The sequence below is a fragment of the Erpetoichthys calabaricus genome, chromosome 2, assembly GCF_900747795.2.
Source record: "Erpetoichthys calabaricus chromosome 2, fErpCal1.3, whole genome shotgun sequence".
Taxonomy (NCBI): domain Eukaryota; kingdom Metazoa; phylum Chordata; class Cladistia; order Polypteriformes; family Polypteridae; genus Erpetoichthys; species Erpetoichthys calabaricus.
Window position 1 is genome coordinate 165,773,186 of NC_041395.2, and position 26,538 is coordinate 165,799,723.

At 35.2% G+C, this 26,538-nt stretch overlaps 1 protein-coding gene across 4 annotated transcripts in view; it reads right to left on the minus strand.

The window, feature by feature from the left end:
- Window positions 1-26,538, minus strand: part of yeats2 (YEATS domain containing 2) — a 162,800-nt gene that overhangs the window by 57,699 nt on the left and 78,563 nt on the right. For 3 of the 4 annotated variants that reach the window (XM_051922874.1, XM_051922873.1, XM_051922872.1), the window contains exons 13-17: window positions 13,005-13,184; window positions 7,873-8,131; window positions 6,213-6,374; window positions 4,753-4,862; window positions 1,511-1,657 (exon numbers count right to left, since the gene is read on the minus strand). In XM_051922874.1, coding sequence (XP_051778834.1) covers window positions 1,511-1,657; window positions 4,753-4,862; window positions 6,213-6,374; window positions 7,873-8,131; window positions 13,005-13,184 — 858 coding nt within the window. The remainder of the gene's footprint in view (window positions 1-1,510; window positions 1,658-4,752; window positions 4,863-6,212; window positions 6,375-7,872; window positions 8,132-13,004; window positions 13,185-26,538) is intronic. The other variant, XM_028825680.2, reaches the window with a different exon arrangement.

The window sequence follows — 26,538 nt, forward strand, 5'->3', positions numbered from 1 at the left end:
GAAAAGAAAGAAAAAAAATAAGGTATTTCCTTTTGAAGATGGGACAGTTGCGAGTGTGGCTATGTCTGGGGTCTGCAGATCTAAAATGCTCCCTAGCAGTCTGAACCTATATTAACTCACTTAAACCTCCATCTCTTGGTTTTTTTTTACATTTGGTCATCAAGCTTTGCTTTACTGTGTTTCACAAACCAAAGTTATTTCAAGGTGAATAACCAACAAAAATTGTAGGAATAATGCTTGTACTGGGTGGGTCACTTTAATGTACATTTTTAAAAGATTCTTTTATGCTTTTCATGTCACATTTTAATAGCTGATTACTTGGAGGAGGTGGTGGTGTCCCTAGTTTGTAAACTTTAAGTGGAGAGGACTTCCTACTGACTCACTTCTTTGTTCAAAGGACTGTGGCACTGTTTTGCATGCATATGCACCTCAGAGGGAACATCGGTGAGTAGTTGGCTAATGGCAACTGGTTCATATAAAACGCAAACAACAGATTTTATTTGCTACCCATTTTTATTTCACTTGGTTTTTGAGTATGCAATTTTCATGTCAGTTTAGTTTACGCGTTTCACTTGGCTTTCAGTTTTGTTTTTATTTTAAGCAAGCACTTTTTTTAGTTGTTTAAATTGTAGTTTTTATTAATGATAATAATTTTGCTTAGTACAGTATATACGTTATTATTTTAGAATATAACTATTCGTCTCATTCCACAATTCAAGTTAGAAGAAAGGAATCCTTTATGAAGGTACAGTGTTGGATTTAGACTTTTATCGTCTTGTCTTCTTTATCCTTATGTACCATGCAAGTTTATATCTAGGAATCAAATGTTTGCCATAAAGGTAATCCATACACCACCCCATATTATTGCAACACTACTGACAGTTGCAAGGATGGATTCATGGTCTTATACCACATTCTGGTCCCGTAATACGAACAAACCAGAACTCTGCAGTCCTCACATATGTTCTTCCATTCCTTAAATATTTTTTTTAGCCCACTATGTCTAAAAGCAGTTAAGGCACAATCCACACATCACACTACTGCTAATAGTATACAACATTACAGACACTTGAAAAGATGGATCCATGATCTTATACCATATTCTGATTCTCTAATATGAATAAAGCAAAAAATCTGCCATTTTGACATATGTTCTTTCATTCCTCACATATTAGTAATTACATTTTTTTTGAGCTCACTGCCTCTAAAAGTAGTTCGTTTTTGGCTTACAAGAGAGGGGCAACTAATGTATGTCATTTTGACAAGTAAAAAGAAGTTGCATTTTCAGTATGACTTTTGTTCTCAATCTATTTGTGATCTCTTAATTAAAGTTCTTTGTCCAACCAAAAGACTACCGATGATTATATTTTTTTCTTTTTTATCTGTGCATTTTATGCTTTCAGTGATTAAGAAGTCAGTTATGCTGAAGAGCAGGAGTACATAATAGAAAAGCCACTTGTTGCTTATTAAAATGTATCTATAGTTTTCCTATAAATCAAGACATGATTACCTGAGCAAGAATAGCAGCTTTCTGACCAGCTGTTACTCTCACAGTCTGTGGCTGACCAGTAGATGAGGATGCAGTTGGCCCCATAGTACCAGCTGAAATCTGTTTAGCAGGACCCTGAGAAGACTGTTGTCCAACTAAAAATGTGCCCTGAAAATAAAGTGAAAAAAAAGCTATAGTGTTATATAACATTCTGAAATCTTGTACATCAGAACAACTCCAGCATAATATCTGTAAAACAGTTTCACTCAAAGTAAAAAGGCAGTTATCAACAATTAAAGAATCTAAAATCAGGGATCAGTTCATAACAATAAATCGAATAGTAAATGCAGTTAATAAAATTGATGCAAACATAAAATGATGATAGAAACATTTAACAGATTGATCCATAAAGATATTAGGTTTAATTGGTCGTTGTATAAAACAAATGTACTTTAAGTGTACTTTAAGTATACAAACAATGATGAAAGATAAAAATGTTAAAATGTATTAATTACATTTTAATACTTCTAATTTTTATATGTAATTTAAATTTGATTAGCTAAACACAAACTACTACAAGACAAAAACAAGCTGCCACACAATTGTCTAGTTGTCAGAAGATGATGTGCAAAGTTCACATAATAATAATTCAGAGGACAAAGACATATATACTGAATATGTCCAAGATCTGCTTAATTTTGTTTTTAATAATAAAAATAATGGTACTAAAGCCTTCTCAATATTTAGTTTGTCATTACTATCAAGTAAGGGAGAGTTTGGGTCCACTAACAAGATTAATTACTTAAAAGTATGCAACAAATAAGGTAACAATCTTTTCAGATATACAGATTCAACCATAAAGAATGCATAAGGGATACTGCAGTAATTCAAAGTCCAGTTGCAGGAATCCAGCCTTTGTGAGATTTTCAGTAGTGTGACTCCACTATTGTGTAAAACTACCAGTTGGAGCAGGGAAAGCTCAACCTAGTGTGTGGAGCATTTGGGCGGTCACCAGATTTTCTGATTTTGATTTGATATACTATATTAATCCCCAAGGGGAAATTGTCATTTCTGCATGACCTTTAGAGGTCAGATAATGTCCATTTTCAAAATCCAGTCAATGCTAAGGGAAAAATCATTCTCCAAATTTACAATTTAAAGTTGTACAAAGTGTAGGTTTCTAAAGTTTTAAACTAGTATTGCAGTGTAGCTTATGAAAATAATTAGTCTTGTTCACCTTTACGTCCAAAAGAGAAAATCCAATGAATAAAAAAAAAAAAAGTACCCACCCTGAACAATACAAAAATAACATAAAAATACGTGCAGTTTAAAATTATTAGTTGCAATAATAAACTCGTATAGATAATAAATATCAGATATGTTGCTATAGTTAATCTTTAGTAATGTTTTTAACAAAATATGTTAATATCAAATATAATTTTAACATATAGGATCTTTTGTAAGGGTAAATGATTCAATATAGTGCTCAAAGAATCTACTGATTATTTTTTGAAAATGGCTCTCTGTTAAAGCAATGCAAATGCTCTGAAACCTCACCTTTCACAATGCGAATTGTACACTGAAGCTGTTATGCTTAATGCACTGCACAGGTGTTAAATCTGTAGTTGAACATTTCCGCAAAACCAAGTCTGAATGAGTCAAACTGATGCAGATACTTACAAATATAATAATAATATATTTGAGCTATGGCATTGTGCACACATATGTAAATCGTTCCATTAGCTTCACTATTACGTTTCTTTACATTGGTGATTCTATATAATATTACCTATTAGGCCATTTCTAAAAAATATGCATTTTTGTACTGTTACAATGAGTGCAAGTATACATAGACAAGATTAATATTACATTTTTTAAAGTATATAAACTTAATATAGTCATAAATAGCATGTGAACAATTTTCCAAAATAACCAAAGTAAATGAGTGAAAACTAAATAAGGTGGAACACTATTACTAACCTTTAATTTAATCAATCACTACCCCTTATGTACAGTTTGATAATACATTCACATTCTAAATTCATTTCGTTTATGATATCATGCTTCCTTTAATATATTTTATGTCTGTTTTTGTAAAATGCCAAGCAGTTTCTAACAATCACAGTAAAGAGACTAAATGAAGTAATCATTTCACTAACAAATAATACGTAATAAGTGCCAGCTGTTGGTAATTTTAGCACACAAACCTGACACGGCAGGCTTTGTAACTGGGTCTATATATGGAGTCCTTCATGTGCACATCACTAAGACATGTTAGGGAAAAACTGATTTGATGATACTGATGTTAGAGGAGACATGTTCAAACAAATATATACTAAAACTAAATGCATAATTTTCACTGTTGCTTCTCTACGAATGCAAATCTAACACTTTTTGTGAGCTTGACGTGACTTCAGCTGAATATCATTGTAAATAACAATTTACAACTCTAAATTGGCACAAGTGAGAGATGATTTGTGTTTATTCTTTGCCAGCTAAATCATGTCTCTTGGACAATCAAGAATCAAGTCCACCTCTTCTATAAAATACTGGTGCAACATGCATCTTCTGAAACAACAAAATTTTAGCAACAGCTATAAGAAAAAAAATTTAAAAAACAGTCTTATATCAGATATCCATCTTATCTATTTACTTTTTTTGATAAATGTAGCAGCATATTTACAAGTTGGACAGTGTTACTAAACACTGATTTCCTGAGACGGATAATATTTTGTCCAATAGTACAGACACAATAAACTGTTTCACAAAGCAAGAACTATAAAAAAAACATAGAAAAACAATAGCTTAAATGAAATTTTAGAAACAAAGCCTTTATTACAAATAAATAATGCGTAAAGTTCCTACTTATATAGAAATCAACTGACATGGCAATATTAATCAGAAATTAGGTTAAACGATAGTACATCTGTGGTAGTGGCATTACACTTATTTGCTGAACATTCTTTAGATGTTATGATTTTTTTCATTCTTATTATCTGTACATTTCTCTTGAAAGATTGAAATAATGTTGTAAACTTCAGTTCATATACATTCAGCAGAATGTAGTGAGGGGTTAAAGACAAGTTTTCAAATTACTTTAGATTGTCTGTTCTAACAATTTCCACCATTACTATATGAAAGACACAAGTACATCTTACTTATAGTGATAAAAAAATTATATTCTGAAAAACGAAATATTTTCTCCGCTACATAAAAATACTTAAAATGATTTTTCTATTGTAATATTTTATCATATTAAATACCTGTGGCGTTTGCTTCAGGATGTAAGAAGTGTATGACAGGTTTTGTGTTGTACCTCCACTGGTACTTTGGGAGCTTCCACTTTGACTGTTTGCACTTTGGGCCTGCTGACCTGCAAGTACAATTTACAGAATTACATTTTTAGACTTTACAAAAATACTCTTAGTATGGAGTAGTTATAAATTAATCCATATTTTTAAAATGTTCAGTTGCTCTCAATAATAAGCAAAATAATACATCAATATAAAAAATGCACACTAAACACACAGTGTATCTGTTTAAAAGTTTTTGTGAAAAAGTGTTTATGGCATAGTGTAGCATCTTTGATTAAGATTTTCATGAGCTTTTTTCATTGGTCTACATGAGATTACTAGACAGGTTGGTTTGATTACTTATAATTTGGCCTTGCCTAGTTTTCCCCAAGTTCACCATGTCTTTCATTTTTCTTTATTTAAACCTGTTCTAGTCAGAAATGCTCCTTCTCTGGCTATACAAAAATATCTTTAGAAAAAGAGGTTCAATTCTTTTGTTTCTCAGTGGGACAGAGTGCATTACATCATTAAATGGAAGGGATGGGGGGCCACAGCAGACATTCTAAATACCAGCTTGTGATTTTACATGCTGAAGTATTATTATGACATTTGGACTGGTGTTCTTCTTACTAGGTTATGGACGTGTTTGGAAATCATATCCTAGAAGTAGGGATCAGTCAAAGAAACAAACCAAATGTATAAACATCAAAAAATACTTTATTATTTTATGTTTTAATATTTATAGAAGGATAGAGCCCTCTCTATCACTATATCCAGCTTTGCATCCAGTGCTGTCACCATTAGGATAAAAAGGGATGAAAAACTGGATGGATTATTTAAAATACATGTCGCCTCACTCAGATGATATCATGATGTTGTATACTTTATGGAACCCTCAATGTGAGTTAGAAGCAACATCATTCCAGTCACTCTGAAAACTATAAGTAATTAAAGTAGCAGTTTCCAACAAAAGTTGTTGAATATTGCACTTTCACCTGCAGAATGTCCAAGATAAATACGGTAAATGCTAGCTCATCTTAAGAATAAAAAGGTCAAGGTAGATGTTATTCAATGCCTTAAAATGCTGATGGCTGTGAAAAGCGACTGTAATAATTCAGCTGTGGTGCTTTTGTGGATTTCTTTTTTTTGAATGGCCCTTCAGATTTTACATGTCCTTAGGGATTTATTATGAAAATCTTAAAAAGCATGCAAGTAAGGTTAGTTTCTGGAATTATATGTGATCATTAATTTTTTAAAATTCTCACAATCCTAAAACAAACATTTTTTTCTGCTGATTTTAAGTTAAATGTTAGGCTGTTATTAAGTATTACTATGCATTTATTTGTTTCCTTTATTTACTAGCATTATTAACAGTGAGCTATTTATCATAATATTAGTACTACATAGATCTAATTAGATGCTAGTATTACCTGAGGGATTGGCCGCTCTTAGAATGGCACCCTGTGGTATAAGCAACAGTTTTCCTTTTCCTGAGGGGTTCTTGCTGTTGGTAGTCAGGTACAGTTTTGTTCCTGGGGGTAAACTGGCCAGGTTTGAAAGATTATTGGCCGGTAGCTGCAGTGTAGCCATTACTTGGAAAAGAAAAATAATAAAAATGAGTAATGAGGAAATCAGTATAGAAAAAAACTATAAAGTTTCATAAGGAGCTATTAAGTTTAAGATCAAATGGAAATATTAATGTAATACACAAGCATTATTTATATAAAAAAGTAAAAAATACATCTCCACTATATAATATATATATGAGCTGTAAGTATAGAGGACTGACTTACAACATAACTGGTGTTCGATGAGCTGAAAGCTACTGAACAAAAGCAATATATATAATATAGAAGAGTTTTCACTTGGTACTCCTATACACTAATCAATTTACACAAGCCAATTACTTTTGTCACCAGAATATACTGTAATCTTTACTTATCACAATATACAAAAATAACAAGTGTAGCGATGGATACACTAGACAAGGCGGACATACAAATTGTTAGAAGGATATAATGTGAGAAATGATTTGTCTAGGTATATAAAAGAAAAAAATACAGTTTACAATGAAAAAAAGCAGCTGCATTGGTCATTTAAAATTAAATCTTCCTTTATCGACTGAAGTGGTTAGCTAGTCAAGGGAGGGGTTACAAATGATTCTACTTCTTCTTTTTGGCTCCCCTCTTCCCTGAATAACACAATATAATAGCAGCTAAATATGAACATTTTGTACAAAAAGTAAGTACATTTGCTATGCTACTGGCAAAATAAAAAAGTTACACATGCAGAGTCAAATCTCTCTTTGCTTACTTCATGGGTAAACCAGTGCAAACTCTAGACAGATTGTACGTATTCTTTTAATACATTTCTTTGTGCCTGTCAAACATTTTCTCAATAAAGCAAACCTGAAGAATCCATCCATGAATTTTATAAATCTACTTACTCCAACAGAGGGCTGGGAGATATTCAAGCAATTTATGCTTAAAAGTGAATGGGCCTGGCTGACTTTTTCAACCAGTATATTTCACAGACTGTGATCTTATTAAAGGCACAAATATTTTCTGTAAACGAATAACTTTGCTTTTCATTATATGACATAAGTTATATTTCAATAATCTGATGAAAACAGCTTCAGGGAATGTGCAACATGTCTTGTAAAAATACCTTGTAAAACTATAAAGGTATTTACTACCTCAGCATCCCATCTGATTTCGTCTGAACAACAATTACAAGTAATCTCTCATCAACAGTAGCTCAGATCTGTTTTTTATTTTTTACTGTTTATTAGTCTTATTACAGATTTAATCTCTGTTTTAAATTACCTGTAGACCTTAAATAGATGATGAAGGGCTAGTTTGTGTAGTTTATATTGACTTTGCAAAAACACAAATCTCATTAAGAACAGATTTCAACCATACCCTGATACAACATGTCATTCAGAACATTTGGTAGCTGATTTACAATTCATTCCCTAAACTGCATGATGATAAAGGAGTATTTTTATGTTTTTGCAAAATGTTTTGAATGTTCAAGAATTTATTATGAGGAAAATTTACAAATTGTTACAATACAGAAAATCTTACTTACCTGAGCCCTGAGATGCAGGTTTTCCAGTAACTGATGATGTAACTTGTGCTTTGGTAACAGTCTGCACAGGCTGGGCCACAATAGTTCCACTTGCCCCACTTACAATTGCCTTAGCTACCCCTTGAGCTATCACTTGCTTCTGCCCAATAACCTTGGCAGCAGCAACATTGGACTTTGCAACTAAAATTTGACCTCCACTAATAGCAACAGCTTGTTTTACTGCTGACTGCAGAGATGAGCCCACTGGAATGCCCACAACCTGCAAATGTAATCAAAGATCCTGAATATTCATTTTAATTAAAAGCAGTAACAAAAGAAGCCATCATATTACAATAGCACTAAGTATAAAGAAACAATTCAACTTACTGACTTTGAATATTTATAACTCCAAATGCTTTTAAATCACATAAAATGTATAATATCAAATATTTAAATATATATAAAGATCCACATTCACAATATACTTGTGCTTCATCCAGGGTTGGGTCCTACATTGCACCCTGTGCTGTTAGGATTGGCATCAGTTTCCATGCAACCCCAAAATTGAAAATAAGTGCATTGAGAACTTTGTTTAGCCTACTATCAAGTCTCCAAAGATTTCAATTTAGAAATTCAAGTTTGAGCATTAATAACCAAAAATATTACATTTAAACTAAAAATAATTCTAAATTATTCACTGCATGCATTTCAGGACATTATTGACAAGTTAATCTGACATTTGTAGGCATTCATAAGACTTGGCACAAATTTTTCTAACCTGTTGTTTGAGAATAAACCTTTCATCTTTTGAAAGCTAATTCACCCAAGAGATGAGGTTCCATGAATGTATCACTTATATACAGTAGAAAATATCTGCCTCCTTTCATATTTATATAAATTTAAATGTGTAATAAAATGTAAGGGCTTTTTGTAACAAAAAGACATAGAAGGAATGATGATTTCATTTGGAATCCAACGTCAATTTTAACTAGTTAAAAATTAAAACAGAATTTATCGTATAAAACTGACTGGAGAATATAACCATTTCAATGCAAAAAGTTGCACACTATTACTAACATTTGTATTTAACTATTTTTTGAAACATTTAGTTTATGCATAATAATTACCCATTTCAAATGTCATTTTTAATTTCCTTTTTGTTGATACAACAATCAGTTATACTCATATAATCATACAATGGACAAATTGGTATTTTTAACACTTTACAATTGAGGTGCACATTTTAAGAAAGTTACAACTAATTAGAAGATTTTTTTAATAAAAAGCTTTTTTCCTGATATGTCATAATTCCATTTTCCTGAATGTTTTTTCAGTGTTTTTCTGTTATGCAAAGTTTACAAAAATATGTAATTGTTGGCTGCTATACATACATTAATTAAAGTTATAAAGAGAGCAAATAAATTGGATAAATATGTGCAAGAATGCTGCAATGAAAAAATACTGTTAAACAGATATAACACAATTTAAAGTGCATTTCCACTTACTTTGTGGTCTTTTGATATTTTAATCCAATTGTAAACATTTCAATGGCTTCCACTTTCAAAAATATTGAACTGGATGATCAACCTTTTTTAGCTGCAGAAAATCAAGGTTTATAATTTAATAAACTATTGCCCCCTGCTCGCTTCGCTCGCCAACCCCCATGTTTAATTTTCCAGATACACACTTTTAAGATTTTTTTTTTCTTTGAATTGTTGCTATTTCATTAGTTTCACTTTTATTTCAGAACTTATGTAAAAACAATATTTGGAATCTTTCGAGTCCCAATATGCTGAATCTTTTAAATGAGTTCAGAAAGACATGTGTTTAATGACTTTGTACCATAATTCAGGATAGCTCTCTCTGTTTGGAATTTCAGCACAGACACAGCGATCTACATCATCAGAAGTTAATGATTTTTTTTTGCAAAGTAACCAATAAATGCATGTGAGGTAAAACACGTTTTTGAAATTCTCTGACTTAAACTTCAAAGCCTTACAATATTTACATACTTCTGACATATCACCTGTGTTCATATATTCGATCTCTATTCACTTTTTAGTTATTTCTCTGAGTAATAATTTCTCTTTTTTTGTGCTAATGTGATGTTTACTTTCTTTTTTTGACAGTCTTTTTTTTTTTCTTTCATATTCTGTATCGTGCTCTGCATGTGTTTCGTGCCTACGTTTTTTTTTTTTTGAGTCTTTTGAATTCCAGTTTTCATTATCTCTAACCTGCTCTGCATGTGTTTGGCCCCTTTGTTTTGTAACCTCTTTATGACGTCTTACTTCTTACGTTCCTACTCTGTCTTTTATTTCTGACCTTGCTTTGTCCTGCTTTTTTTTCCCCAATGACACCTGGTCCGTGGTGATTGGTTTCCCTTTTTCGAGTAATAATTTCCGTTTGTTTGAGCTACTGCGATCTTTACTTTTTTTAATACTTTCTAATTTTCCTACTTTCATATTCTTTAACTTTCTCCACATTTGTATTGCGCATACGTTTTTTTTTTTTGAGCCTTTCGAATTCCACAGCTTTCATAATCTGCTCTGCATGTGTATAGCGCCAATGTTTGTGAACATGTTTATGAAGTTCTACTTTGTCTTTTACTCTGTCTTTTAATTCTGAGCCCGATTAGACATGCTTTGTTTCAATTCCACTTGTTACGGGCTGATAATTACTTTCCTTATTTTCTGAATTTGCACCTAGATCATTTTTTCTTTTTTGCTCTTTTTTCTCTCCAACGCTTTTGAGTCTCTTTTCTCCGTGCTGCTTTCTTCTTCACTTAGTCATCGACGTTTCATTTATAACGTATTGTCCTTATACGCTTTATAAGCGCTGAGACCCTGGATCTGTGTGTGCTGAAATCCTTCACAAGACTGAATGTTTTGCTGCCCCGTTGTCTAATTTGATATTAGCTAAGTTTCCATCCAGTTTTTTGCGATGTTTTGTTATCGACAAACAGAATATACGTAAAAAAAAATGTGCGAAATTTGCTGTCTCCGGCCTGTTTCCATCCAACTGGCTTTTTATCGATAAAATGGTGTGCATGATGACGTCATCCCCCCCCCCCAAAAAACGAACTGTCGCATAAGTTTTGTTGTATCACAAAAAAAATCTGCCCTTGAGCCGTTTCCATACATAATTTTGTGTATGTCACAAATTATCTACCTTTTGTTTTCCACGTTACACACCCTCCACTAAACAAAGAAACAAAGAAATGGAGAGATTATTCAGTTTTTTGAAATTTGCCAGCTTACTGTTATTTCAGTTTCACAAATAATTGGAATTGTACATAATATCCAAAGACGACAGCAGAATGAAGCAGTTGCTTGTCTGATAGCCCTAGAGCTCGAAGAAAGTACCCCAGTGCGACGAAACCCACGGGTATAGGAGAGACGACGGAATAAGACCTTCTGGGAGGAGGTGGTGGAGAGACACTTCACAGAAAATCTCTGGCTGCAACATTTTAGAATGACACGGCCGACGTTTGAGATGTTGTGTGGATTCATCAGTCCTGATGTTGCGCCCATCACAGGTTGCCACCGACCACCGGTTCCAACCCAAAAGCGGATTGCCATCGCCCTTTACAAGCTGGCAACCTGCGGCGAGTATAGAGTAGTTGGAGAACCTTTCGGGGTTAGTAAAACTACCGTCCATCGATGTGTATATGCTGTGTGCACCGCTATTAAAGAAAAATTAATGCAGCGTTATATCAGACTTCCGACTGTAGCGGAGGCCAATGAAATTGCATACCGCAATTCCTTGGTGCATCTTGTGCCACAGATTTACGGTGCGCTGGATGGCACGCATGTGCCTATTCTTCCCCCGACGGAAGGCTACCGCGATTACATTAATCGCAAAGGGTGGCCATCTATTGTTCTCCAGGCCCTTGTTGATGACAGGTGCATGATACGAGACATTTGCGTTGGCACTCCTGGAAGTGCCCATGATGCAGCTGTGTTTGCAGCATCGGATCTGTACAGGTGAGCCTACCTTTCAACATCCCTTCTCAGTGCGATAACAACTGAATTAGTACTGTAACCTGCTTCCCTTAAGGTTTTTAATTAAAACTGAAATTTGAATTAATACAAAATAACGACGTTTAATCAAAAAAAAAACTCTCTTCATCAGACCATGCGAACCGCTCCGCCATTCTCGTTTTGATTGCACGTGATATGTGACACATTTATTTGCGTTAAAGCCCTTTTTTCCGACAAAAAGTGTTTCCAATGTAGTTTTTGCGACATCTGAAGTATCGATATGGAATTTATGCGCTAAAGTTAAACGGAAAGATATCATGTCGACATGTACAACATTTTATCGATAATTAGCATTTCCATCAGCTATATCGGTAAAAAAAATTTGAAGCGCTAAATATTTTTTCGCAAAAACTCCTTGGATGGAAACCTGGCTACAGATTGTAAGTAGGACGTGTCTTGCAAGAATCTCATGTTCTACGTCATCGCGAGACGGTCCTGGGTCAATCTCTTGGCACAATGTCTAATGTTTAAGGTCCTTGTGGGTCTTTTAACTGTCTTCCGTGATCTTAACGTGAAGATCACATCTCGAAGCCCTACTGTTTCTCTCCAGGATTTTTTTTTATAATACAGAGACAATCGCATGAAATATATAGTCTACCAGGAATATATTTCTTTTTCTTTTTTTCAATTGACCTAACAACATAAAATCTGTTCCACTTTTTAAAAGATCGAATTTTACTAAATCAAAATGCTCTTGAAAGTGGGAAAGAGGAAATTGAGCTCTTTTTGATATATGGGCTCATCTTAAAAAATATCAGGGCTTGTGTTGATAAACAAAACTATTTGTGTTTATAATTGTACAATGCAAAGCCAACACGAAGTGGCCTGCTCCATCATACTTTCATCCAGTCCTAACTTGCAAACCCTGATGGATATCTGTCTGATGTCTGCTAGGTTTATGATTTTACCTAAACAAGTGACCTACAGTTAATTCTCACCTAGAGCTTAATAACCCCATGGAAAAGCACTGGTTTCCACATAACCCTAAACTGTATAAGCTTATAAGAAAATGGATAGAATAATGAATACAAAGGTGACATGTTAAAGAACCAGCCAAAGAATAAAAAAAAAAAGCTAGTTTCGCTAAACCAGTTCTACTAAACCTGTTTATACCTTGCCCTGTGTTACTCCTCCTCCTGCAGTACTGGTCTGTTTTTGTGGAGAAAGTGCGATCATGTGGCCACCCTTCACTGCCACAAACTGCTGTGGTGATGCCTGTGAGGCTGCTGTTGAAGCCAGAATTTGTTGTGGGTGCTGTTGAGGTACCTCGCCAGGTTCCTGCTTTATAATCACCTGAATAACCCAAATAACATAAATCATATTTCAGTGTCTTTTATTATATTACCTCCAAAATAAAAAAATTGGAGCTCAAAACAGTAAAGAACCATGTTCTGAATTTCATCATTTTGTGATTTGCAACACCTTAGCAAAAGACACCATATAAAATTAAAACTCAGTGACTGTCTTTTCTACCACTGTACTGAAAATGTTCATTAAAATGTAAACAAAATTTCCAAATGGAATTTGGAACTTGCATTACATCAAGTATGTATTTTTATTATGGTATTCATTATACTCTTTAAACAATTTTTATTTATCTGTGTAAAAGGAGCAATGGTGCCAGAAATAATTAACATGACTGCAGAATACAGCGCTGTACAAGACCCATTTTTAAGAATTTGTACCCACAAAAAATTCCCATCAACAAATAAAAAATGTTTATCACTTACAGAACCTGAAAAAGTATTTAAGTTTTAGAACCGCCATTTGCAAATTTATACTTAATACAAAAATAATATTCAGTTCACGTAAGAAGCATATTTAAAGGTTCACAGCAACAAACACAGTGAAGTTAGTGATCATTCTGTATGAATATCCAACATGGGATGACAAGTGCTAAGTTAGGATGGAGGTGGACGAAGGCTCATATATGATATCACAAGATATACATTATACTGTGCAACAATACTTTAAGTCAAATAAACCTAAGAATATTTACATGACCTATTCACACATATAATACCATAAAGTGTTGCTTTGAACTTGAAAGATTCATGCCATAATAAACTTAGTTGTAATAAATTTAGTTCCTTAATATATATTCCTCTGTAGTAATTATACTTTGAATTTTTACATACATTATCTGCATTACAGAAATGAGTTGTGAATACTAATAATAAATGACATACTATTATTGTCTGTTTTTACCTGCATTATTATCAATCTTTAATTTAATATTGTTTTTTGTATCAGTAAGGTGCTGCTGGAGTATGTGAATTTCCCCTTGGGATTAATAAAGTATCTATCTATCTATCTACTACATAAGTGAGCATATTGTCAAATTTCCTCCTTTATAGCATATTTCTGAACTATTCTCAACTTGATATTTTAAATACCTTTCCTATTCACTTTTCTTCAGTTGTAACCATATGACATTCCTGCACAACATAAACACAAACAAAAACTATCTGAAACTGAACTTGAGTTTTCTCCACATCCCACGTTACATGCTTTTTCTATTAAACTTTCTCGGAACTTTCATCTTGGGCAAGAAAACTGTTCAAAATAACACAGTTCAATTTCTTCATTGTTCTTTTGCTGTTCCACTACGCCTTGCCTTTCCTTCAATCCTGGACTACCTCCCACAAAACCCAAGTCTTCATGCTTTGTTTGACTTCCTTGCACACACATATCAGAGTCTGTATGGTTTGTTTGACTTCCTTGCACACACATACACCCTCTCAACATAATCTATCAATCTTTATGTTTACCATGGTCTCCTCTGTTCTTTTTCTTCATCACTCAGGATTCAAAAACAAAACCTTACTAAATGGTTTTAAATGTGAGATTCCACACTGCTCTTGACTGATGACATGATGGTGGCTTTTTAGCAGTAATTGGACATCCTGCAAAAGGTATGTATTAAGCTGACATCAGGCATGATGGTACAGTGAAAGAAACAGGAAAATATGCAAAATTACTGTTAAAATGCAACTAAAGATGCTTCAGATGTGGGGGTGTATGTTATTCCCTATGCATATATTTTGGTTCTGTGATAAACAAGCACTTTTTTGTTTTTTCAATCAGTAATAACACAAAAGTTTCCTGACACATCTGACTTTAACCAGGATGTATTATCAATTAGTTGATATTTCCTAATACCTAATTTTTACTTACCAACATTAGATAATCTAACGTAATAAATAAAGCTGAATGAGTGTTTGTGCTTGTTTAGCTGCAAATCCAAACTGTTGAACATATCTCCACCAAATTGGACTTGTACAGAAGGAGACTTGGCACAGATATGCAAAGTTACTCCCTATGGTGGGTTTAGTCAATAAAATTTGGGAGCGAAGATTTTTCCCCTTGAGGAATTTATTTAGTGACAGCACCTGAACTTTATTCTATCCCAAGCCGTGCCTGGTACCACTGCTAGTGATTTATAAGGATGTGGAGAGTGTATGTCGCTTTCTTACTAAAGTAAAGAGGGGTATTCCTGTAAGAAGCCACAAAGTTTATAGCATCAACTAAAACTAACCTGCTACAGTGCAAGAAAGGAGGAAAAAAAACAACAAAAAATTATTATTATATTACACTGATTTAACCCAGATTCCATCTTCATTTTTAATGTTATGAACCACACCTAAACAAAAATACATGTAAATTCTATATCCTAAAATTTACTTAAAAATTACTGATGGGTACCTGTGGGTAGTGTAGGACTCTACTACAAAAATTAAAATGTTCTGCCCACATTTATCTGGCACATTTAGATTTACTTTGATTTTCACAAGGTTATAATTGTTATAACTACCTCTGTGCCACCACCAATTGTGAGTGATTTTGTAGACCACCTTCTTCACTGATTTACATGTTTTGCTCACTGCTCACACCTTATTGAAAAAAAATCTTATGAAACAATCTAGGATTCATAACAATCCTTAATCCACAAACTACACGGTCTGAGTAGTCTCTTATGGAAATGTATTGCTTAATGAAAAATTTACAGTGACAGCTTACATAACAATGCTAGCATGACAATTTATCTTGCTCAAACAGAAAACTCCTAACCCACCCACCATAACACAAAAAGAACAGGATGCCCTATTTTACTGGAAACTGGAACACATTTACTTTATGAGGAGCAGTCAAAAATATCTTTAAAATATGACAGACATTTATTAATGTTGTTTTCAATTAATTTAAGTATGCTGAACCTCTGCTAGTCTTTTGGATGCCTGAGCATCTTTAAGTAGTTATTCCATTTTAAACCTTCTTCTTTCTTTGTTCTCTAGATTGGGAGGCAAAGGGACATCTAATTCAATTTTAATAAAATGCAGCACTGTAGATCTTATTAACTTATAACATACGCATTGCATGAGGACACACATCTGGATTGGGATACTGACAGAGCAACCACATACATTAGATCCTGAACTTTCTTGTATTTCCTGAGACAGTACAGGGCCTTTGAAATGGACAGAATATTTCTGCATATGTTCCAATATTCAGTGGCACAGTTGTGCTTTTTTGCAGTGTTGGGGCAGTAAAATGGGACAGAAGATGCCAACAACTTTAGTTAATCAGGAAGGCTGGTTGTGCACTTCACAGTAGTCTGGGCTCTTTGAAGGCAAAAGCAGAAAAAAAAATACAGACTAAGCTGCTATCATGAACAATGCATCATATATATTTATTTATTTTACTGTTTCTTCATGAGTGTATTCTTTGCAGTTTTTGTCTGTCAACTGCTAAAACATTGCAATTTCCTTTTGAATCAATCGAGAACCTATTCAGAGATTTACTCTCCCTTCTGACTAACAGACCAGTCATTTAATAGAATGCAATATCTTTATCATGAAACAATATTTCTAAATGTTCCGAATTATTTAAGTAAGAATTTGAAAAATAATACCTAAGATTGCTCCCTCTTGAAGAAAGGAATAAAACCAATCAACCAATTTGTTACTGATATAATATTATATACTATATTATATTCAATTACATATTTATATATAAACCAAGCTAAACTTTGTGAAGCAGGAATACCCTTCCTGGCGTAGATCGCCCTTCAATGAAGTTTCTTAAGCCAAACTGATTCATCCTATCGCACTTCAGACAAACTGGATTGGCCAGGTCTAAATGAGTCTGTCCTAATATCGGGTTTGGCCGGTAACATATTAGTCTAAACTAGTTTACCCTAAAATCAGGTTTGGCCTGTAAAATATTGTTACACATTGTCATACACGACCACTTAGGGTTCAGCCAAAGGGGTCCAATTCAGGGTGATCAAATGGGAGAAAAGGGTTGATAATGAGTATTAATGCCTTTCTCTTCTTCCTACAGAAGACTTTTGTCTTGTGTTATGACAGCCATTAAAAACAGTATCAGTCTTTAAGTCTACCTAGTCTTTTTTTCCATAATATACAGGGAGGTTCCCCAAATCTTTTTAGTGTGCATCTTGCCTTATTACAACATATATATATCTCAGCCAATGCACATATCTGAATGGATATATTCAAAAGAAAGTAAATATCTAAACCAATGTATATCAACCAATGTATATATCTGAAATGATACATCCAAACAAATGCATATATCGAAATCAATTTACCTAAATCAATATAGATATCTGAATTTACATATTTATGAAACAATCTTTTTTTCTTCTCTACTTTCCGGAACGGGATGGTCCCCCTTTTGCCTTCAAAACTGCAGTAATTCTTCTTTACATACATTCAACAAGGTGCAGATTCCTTAGGGAATTTGTTCCATATTGACATGATAGCATCATGTAGTTGCTGCAGATTTGTCAGCTGCACATCCATGATGCAAATCTCCCATTCTTCCACATCCCAAAAGTGCTTTATTGGATCTGGTGACTGTGGAAACCATTTGAGTACAGTATACTCATTGTCATGTCCAACTAACAATCATGCCATGTTCAGAGTCCCTTAAATCACCTTTCTTCCCCATTCTAATGCTCACTTTGAACTTCCAATGTCATCCTGACATTGTCTACATGGCTAAATGCATTGAGTTACTGCCGTGTGATTGGCGGAATACATATTTGTGTTATCAAGCAGTTTGAAAGGTGAACCTAATTAATATATATTTTTTATATATTCAATTTTATATTTTATATAAAAAAAATAAAAAAAATGTTGGAAAATTAGGAGGAGACAAGACTTGATTTTCTCAGAGAGACACTTTTACATCCCGCGAGACGAGTCTTTGTGCCAAGAAATTCAATCACGCCCAGGGCCGGAAATAAAACAAAGGTTAGATGACAAAGTAGAACGTCATAAAGAATTCAAAAATGTTGGCGCGGTACAAATGCAGAGCAGGTTAGAGATAAAGAAAGTATGAAAATTTGAAAATCTCAAAAAAAGGACAGTAAACATCGCATTCGCGCAAACAAATGGAAATTATTACTTGGTGAAATAACAGAACAGTGAAAAGAGATCAAATATATTGATTGGATTTAGACTTTAAGTCTGAGACTTGTAGATTGTATAATTCGTGTTACCATTGTGGAAAAAAAAAGTAGTGTTTCTTCCCAATGAAGAGGCGTATCCGCAAGAACTAAAAGATTTGTTGTCTGGTAAAAGTGAAATCATTTTTCATTTGTGTGACTGCTATTGTCAGACACATTTCTTGCAGAGAGAACGAAACGATATTCACTCACGGGCAGTTATACGTTACGTTGTCACGATATAATTCCCAATACAGAATCAAAATTCAATGCGATATTGATGAAAAGGTAAAAGCGAAAAGAAATCAAATATATGGACATTGGTGTTATGTCAGAAGTGCGCCGTGCAAGATGCAGATCACATGGCATGCAGCAGCAGCATGCCAGCAGCTGATCGAGCAAAGAGGAGGTAAAAAAAAAAAAAAAAAAACAAACAAAAAAAAATATTTGTTTCCCATTGTATCACCGTTTAGGAGGGGGTTTCGGAGGAGCGACCGCGTCTCCTTGGGGTGCGTTCAGCCCCCCTCTTCATAACGTGAGCTTCAGAGTTGCAGAGTGGCTGGTGCACAGCACAGGCCTTTGGGAGGTTTGCTTGGGGAGCGAAGCCCCATAGTATGTACTTGATCAACTCTGCACAATGCCATTTGGCAACTGCATAACCAATAACTCTAATTCCATGCTATCGACCAAATGCAGGTATTTTTGGGGCTTCTCCTGCGTGTGTGTGTATATTTATAACTATATATTATAGATTTAAATAATGCACACATAGAAAACTGCGCATGAGTCTTATGTACTGTAAATTTTGTCTTAGATGTTTAATTTTTGTCTTCTGAATTACCATGTCAGTAGAAAAGTGCAAATGTTACATTTCCAAACAATAATTTTCCACAAAACCAAATAAGCAATATTTTAATTTCATGAAAGAACTTTTCACATAAAAACCTGATTACTTTGTAAGTATATAGTTAAGTGTGTAATTAAACAAAGAATAAATGGGTGTCAATGACATAATGAGCTGACTGAACTACAGATCAAATTCCATTACAACAAATATTGTTACAGTATTTTTATGGTCCCGACAGTTTCCCCATAAGACAGTCTATAAAAATCTCATTAATACAAAATACATTCGGTAGATACTTTCATTACAATGATATGCCCAAAAAACCTTGAAATGCCTGAATAAATCATCCACAGAGCAGTTAGTTCTGTGGTCGCATCTTAGCTGTGCATAACGATCCCTGAACAGAAACATTGTAAATTGTTTCTCTTCTTCAAACTTTCCTCGTACTGTTTTTTGCTGAGTTTGTTTTCTGTGGTTTTCAGTGATACCTTTTACTTATTTCTCATCAACACTTGAAAAACATCCATTGGAATTTCACTCATTATCACCCTCCCATAGAAATGGCAGAAACAAAAAAATGACAACAGTTCACATATTAGAAAAAATTTTTTTGTGGCTCTTGATTCTGGCAAAAAGAAAAACAAAGTTGCCAGTGAACTGGAATTTCGCCATTGACACTGTCAACTTTTGAAAGGCAGAGCAAAAATAGAAGAAAAATCTTGGGTTGCAAACCTTGGGCCTTGGCACAAACATATGCAAACTGCTGCATTTGAAGATGTTGAAAAAGCAGTTTTTATGTGGTTCAGTGGTGCTTGTTCAAGAAACATTCAAGAAAAACCAAAGCCACTGTCTATCTCCTTGGGCCACAAAGATTTTACTGCCAGCTGGGGATGGCTAATTTGCTTGCGGGATTGTTTTGGAATTGCAGCCAAAGCAATCTGTGGAGACAAATCTGCAGTTCCAGTTGAAAAAGCAAACGAATGGCGTGCAGGTGATATCAGGAAAATCATTTCAGCTTATGAGCCTGAAGACATCTACAATGCTGATGAGACTGGAATCTTCTACTAGCTGCAACTGCATTGCACTTTAACACTCAAAGGTGATCCATGCTGAGGAGGAAAAAAAATCTAAACAAAGGTTGACAGCTTCACTTTGCTGCAATTCAACTGGCAGCCACAAAGTTATTCCTCTCATCATTGGCAAGTCGACCAATCCTGTGTTTTAAGCTCGTTACATTCCTTCCCTGTGAGTATAAAGCAAACCAGCAGACTTGGATGACTCAAGACATTTTAGGAAACTGGCTGCGACATCTTGACAAGGATAAGAAGAAGAAAAGGAAGATTCTACTTCTGATTGATAACTGTGCTGCCCACAGCATGCTTCCACATTTAGACAATTTTCACATTGAGTTCCACACATCCAATTACACGACAGCGCTTCAGCCATTGGATTTGGGCATCACTCGCACCCTGAAAGTGTATTATCGCAAAGAAATGCAGAGAAAAATCTTCATCAGCATAACTTATAGACAGGAGATGAAAATGAATGTGAAAGAAACTATTGAAATGATTGCAAACGTCTGGACGCAAGTTAAAGAAAGCACTATAGCGACAAATAAAAAAATCTCATTATTATGAAATTTTCATTACAATGAAATATTTTTTAGGTCCCTGGCAGTACGTTATAAAAGAATTTGACATGTATATGAATTTTTCAAACAGAAACAGGTTTAGAAAGAATCAACCTGAGTGAAGGACAACCAAACTAAAAAGATTTGGGTGTAAGAGGTATGACGGTTAAACCTTCAAACTATCAATTCTTACACCATGGCAACAAGACAAAAGTTGGTCATCTTACTTCAGCAAGGCTATCATCCAAGCAGATATATCACTACAGAAATGAGTTTCAAGATGTGCTGCTAAGCTCTTCTGAAGAAGAAGGAAATAGGTAATACTGAGTACCAGAAAGAGAGTGACTAGCCACACAAACTGGGTACAGCAAACAAGCTATACATCAAATGGATGACCCTTAGAAATTAGAAGAAGTCCAGCACTGCTATCAACTCTGAACTCACAAAAACAAATGGAATCCAATTACTTCCCCTACAGTCTGAAAAAGTCTGTTCAGAAATGGTATTCACAGAAAGGATGCTGCCATAAAGCCATTCTTTTAAAGTGGAAAGAAAGCCAAAGGACTCATCAATGCACTAAAGCTGGGACTGCGGTTTTGAACAATAGAAACATGTGGTCCTGAATGATGAGCTGATTATTAAAATTTTTGGACCCAATAATTAACAGTTTGTTGGCATAAGACCTGGGGCCTCATGTATAACGCCGTGCGTGGAACTCACACTATAACATGGCGTAAGCACAAAAGCAGGAATGTGCGTACGCACAGAAAAATCCAGATGCAGGAATCTGTGCGTACGCAAACTTTCACGTTCTTCCACTACATAAATCCGATCAGCATGAAAAGTAATGCACATGCACGCGCCTTCTGTCCCGCCCCAACTCCTCCCAGAATTACGCCTCTTTGAATATGCAAATCAATATAAATAGCCTTCTGTGAAAAGACAATGGGAAAAGCACGGGGGAAAATATAAGAATTTCAGCGAATACCAAGTGGAGGCAAAGGAAAAACGTACTATTTGTTGGTTTAAACAGTGGTATAATCAACAAAAGAAAGCTGATTGAGTGACAGAGTGTCGGAGAAACTTGAAAGCTCAAGTTCACAAAGTCGCACGGTGCCCGAAATAAAAAAGAAGTTGTCACATATCAAAGTCGGCGTGAAAAGGCGACTCGTAGCGGACCGTCTGAGTGTCATATAAAAGCTTATTAGGGTACAGAGAAAAAAAATAGGCACACAGTGGGGAAAAAAGCTCGAAATTTCAACTTTAATCTCGAAATTTCCACTTTAATTATGTAGTTTATTTTGTCATTAAAGTAGAACATCATAAACTTCATCTTAAAATCGTTTATTTTACTAGTTTCTCAAATCCCATCGTAACTAAAGTAGAACGTTAAATGCTTTGTTCTGTGTTTGATCTTCTATGTGCTCTGTGTGTGAATCACTACGTGCTTCCGTTCTTTCTCTTTCTCCAAAAGGACACAGAATCCATTACATTCGTGATATTACAGCTCTCTGAATAATTAAAATACTGAGATGTATACGTGATATTGTTTTCATGATGATAGGAATGAAAGCATGTTATTAAACATGGGAACATGGTGGCACAGTGATTGTTCATATCTCACGCAAGAGGCTTGCTGCGCCATGCGCGACCTTCGATGAAATAATTTATTACAGAAGTACTGTCTCATTCAAACGTACTAACCTCCAATTCCTGTCCATACTTTTCTTTCTCCAAATACCCAATTGCCACACAATCAGCTCTGTAATAGACGTTAAGCCATCTGTAAGTTTAGAACGCCGATTCTTCAAAACTTTTAAGGAACATTGAAATATCTTTGTAGTACATGTTTAATTATTCTATCCGTCTATCCTTCCAGTGTCGCGTCAGCACCAGCAATAATACAGCGCAAGGCAGGAGCTATCCGTGAACTAGCTAGCTCTGCGGCACCGTGTCCTCACATGTTTAATTATTAACAATACAGATTATTTAAATGAAGTTAAAGTTTTATCTGTGTACTATAAGCAACATATTTTGCTGCATTTCATCTTAAAAATGATATCATCATCATACACGCTTTATAAAGTGGTGCAGGTTGTGCAATGTTATAACTGTAGTGCAAGTTTACAGTGGGGTAATTGTAATTATAAGTACAAACAGTTCTACAAGGAGCACTTGATGGACTGATTGAGTGTGTTTATAGTTCTTGGGATGAAACTGTTTCTGAAACGTGAGGTCCGTACAGGAAAGGCTTTGACGCGTTTTGCCGTGGCTGAGGTAGTGTGTGCTTGAAACTGTATACCGATAATTCTCTTCCTGATCAGCTGCTGCTGTGATTCCCTACTCAGATACAGTGATATAAATACTCCGAGTGGTGCAGTGAGAGTAATATGGAAAAAGATGATCCGCTGTGGCAACCCTTAACGGGAGCAGCTGAAAGAAGAAGAAGATGCAGTGAGCGTAACAACGCTAAAGCAGTTATGGTATTTGGAATACTATGGTTATTCCCTGGACCATTATATTGCTACAGGTTAATTACAATCAGATGCATTACACTAATAAACAATATGCAGTTAATTTCAGTGTATTTATAAAGCTGCGTCAGGAATGTGGGTCTAAGAAAGAAAGGGTAACCACACAGGAACAGTACTACTGCTTTGACGCTGGGTACCGCCAGACTGCAAAACCGAGCGGAGAAATTGCGTACGCCAGGGTATGAGGTACCGTGGAAATGTGCGTGGCTTTACGCCAAGTTTAGGTTTTATACATCGCGATTTGAGCGTGGAAATGTTCGTACGCAACATTTCTGTGCATACGCACCGTTTATACATGAGGCCCCCTGGAGAGCACTATATACTGTAGATGAGTACCTGCAACCAACAGTGAAGCATGGTGGGGGTTGCATGCAGATTTATGGTGACCAAATATATTCAGTCAAGGTCATAAAAAACTATCTTCAACTCTGGTTGGAACAAACTACCAAACTTCCAATTTTCTTATGAAAAAAAAAATACATGTCAGTGTACTTAAGAGTATCAATTTATTTTTAAAGGCAATAAGAGTTCGTATCAATCATTGATTTGATTTAGTTTTTTTAATGTTTACTTTTCTTCATATATTTTGACACTGTTCATTTAATTATTTTGGAAAGCTCCTTACTTTACAAAAGGTGTTGAAGACTTTTGCTCACTAATACTGTACTGTATTATTTATGTATGATTACTTATACAGTCGACCCTTGATATACGACCGGCCTGACATGCGAATTACTTGATTTACGACCAAAATTTTTGTTTTGATTTACAACCAACATCTTGCGTTACGACCTGAATGCGGTCACGTGTATTCGCTTGCGCGATTGTAAACAAACAGCCGAGAGCATTCGTAAGCGTCAGTCGGAGCCCAGATACATGTGTTTGTGGATATTATTTCGGTCAGTGCAGTGATTTATATAATTTATTTCGATAATTGCTAAGGAAGGAAGAGAAGGTAACGAAGGTAAAGAAAGCGATCACAATTGAAACGAAGAAGGAAATTGTGCGGAAATATAAGAGTGGTGTTCATGTGACCGATCTCACTAATATGTACAGCATGTCAAAATCCACCATCTCGACAATTTTACAAATAAAAGATTTGTATAAGGAGGCTCTTTCCAAACAATAACCACCTTCCATTTCATTCTCCTTGTCCTCTGGGTCCTCCTCCCTTCCTGCAGCCCAAAGATGTCAAATTAAATGGTGAGTACAGTATGAAATTATTGTTTCTGGTAGGCTAGGCACTTTTTATAACTTTTTGGTTAGTACATTAGAAAAATTATTGGTGTTTTGGTAAATTATGCACATTATACAACCCTTTTTTATTATGAAAAGGTTAAGTAAGTGTTGCTGTGGGAGGTTCGGAACACATTATGCGTATTTCCATTATTTCTTATGGGAAAAATAGTCTTGACTTACAACCAACTTGAGTTACAACCAGCCCTCGTGAACGAATTGAGTTCGTAAGTCAAGGGACCATTGTACCTTTGTAGTAGGATTAGTAGTATCTCATATGTGTTTATTTTAAATACATTCTATTTATGGTGCTAAAGAGTGGCAACTTGTTGCTTGTTGGTTGGATATGCAAGTATTTCAGCTTACACTGAGTAGTACTCGACAGTACCACTGCTATACTGCAGCATACTGTGGTAGTTCAGCCTCAGCACAGACAGACACGGACACAATGTTACAAAAAACACACTCTTTAACACTAGAATTACCAGAGTCTACGAAGAAACTCGTAGATCCGGTCCACCTTAAAACCATTCTCACCTCTCTTTTGTCTTCTAAATGTGCCGTAAGACGAGCAGCAAGCAGCCGGCTATTCCATCCCCCACCGCCGCAGAACATTCACTAAGTTTTCCCAGCTCATGCCTTGTTTGATTATCTGGGAGTGACTGAAGTGCTGGATTTTTAGAGTGGAAATAATAGATCGCTATTTGGAACACACGCATTTCATGTGTGTTCCGTTTCTACAGTAATCTGTGTAAACACATTTTTAAAACAGAAATGTTTTTCATATTTTAGTAGTAAATGACAAAATGTAGGCATAAACTATATAATGTATAAAGCCTGATGTCCAAAGATCAAATAAACACTTTCACAAAAGATTCAAGGAATAGACAACAGCTTCAGTGGCATAGCAGTAAGATTTGCTGACTTGTAATCAAGAGTCCCTGATTCGATCCCCACTCACTCCTATATTTGTCGTTTTCAGTAGTGACCTGCTCCTTTTGTTAATATTATAGAGTACACACATACATTTGGTTTGCATCTGTAACACACGGTGTGCATTTATAGAACAGGACTTGTGAAAGTTACCGCTTTTTTAACTTTTATTCTCTCTAAATCACGATCACGATACATACTACCAACCCCCCCCAAAACCCAACACCTCCCCCCCCCAAAGGGATCTGACGCTGTTATTTTTCATTTGAAACGGAATACCTGGAGATGTGAGTGGTGTTTTGACACAATGGAACTGGACATTCTCTCATCTGGAGGGATTAAAGCTGACACACAAACGCTGGCGAATCTGCCTTCTTCGTATCTCACCGTCACTTGATTTTTTTTATTCAGTTTTATTGAGTGTTCCTGCTCATGCTGAATTAGTGTGCACCTGAATTAGTATGTGGTTCACTTGCAGAGGTGCCATGGATAAAAGATTTTCCATCTTAAAATGCTTTCTAAGTTAGTTCCATATTCTGAGTGAGTAAAGCACAATTGGATTATTAGTATATTTACGATAACTTGCATTTATTGGAGCGCAGAGCAGGGAGTATAAAGAAGTACTACAGGATTTTACTTCTATTGCGAACCAAGCCTGTGTATGTTCATTTTTTTGTGTCCAGGTTTTTATGGCGATGAGATGCTCGTGCATGTTCTAAGTCGGTGGGGGGATGGAATAGCCGGCTGCTTGCAGCTTGTTTTTATCGGCGCATTTAGAGGACAAAGGACGCTGGCGGAGAGGTGCGAATGGTTTTAAAGTGGGCCGGATCTACGAGTTTTTTCGTAGACTCTGGTAATTCTAGTGTTAATTATAAAAGTCCAGCACACCACACAGTGCCCCTGCACCAAACACCCTTCATCCGTCCTTATCTCTACTTTCCAGACTTCTCCTTCTGCCTTTCCACCTCGTGTGTGGCGGAAGTGCTGACACCCAG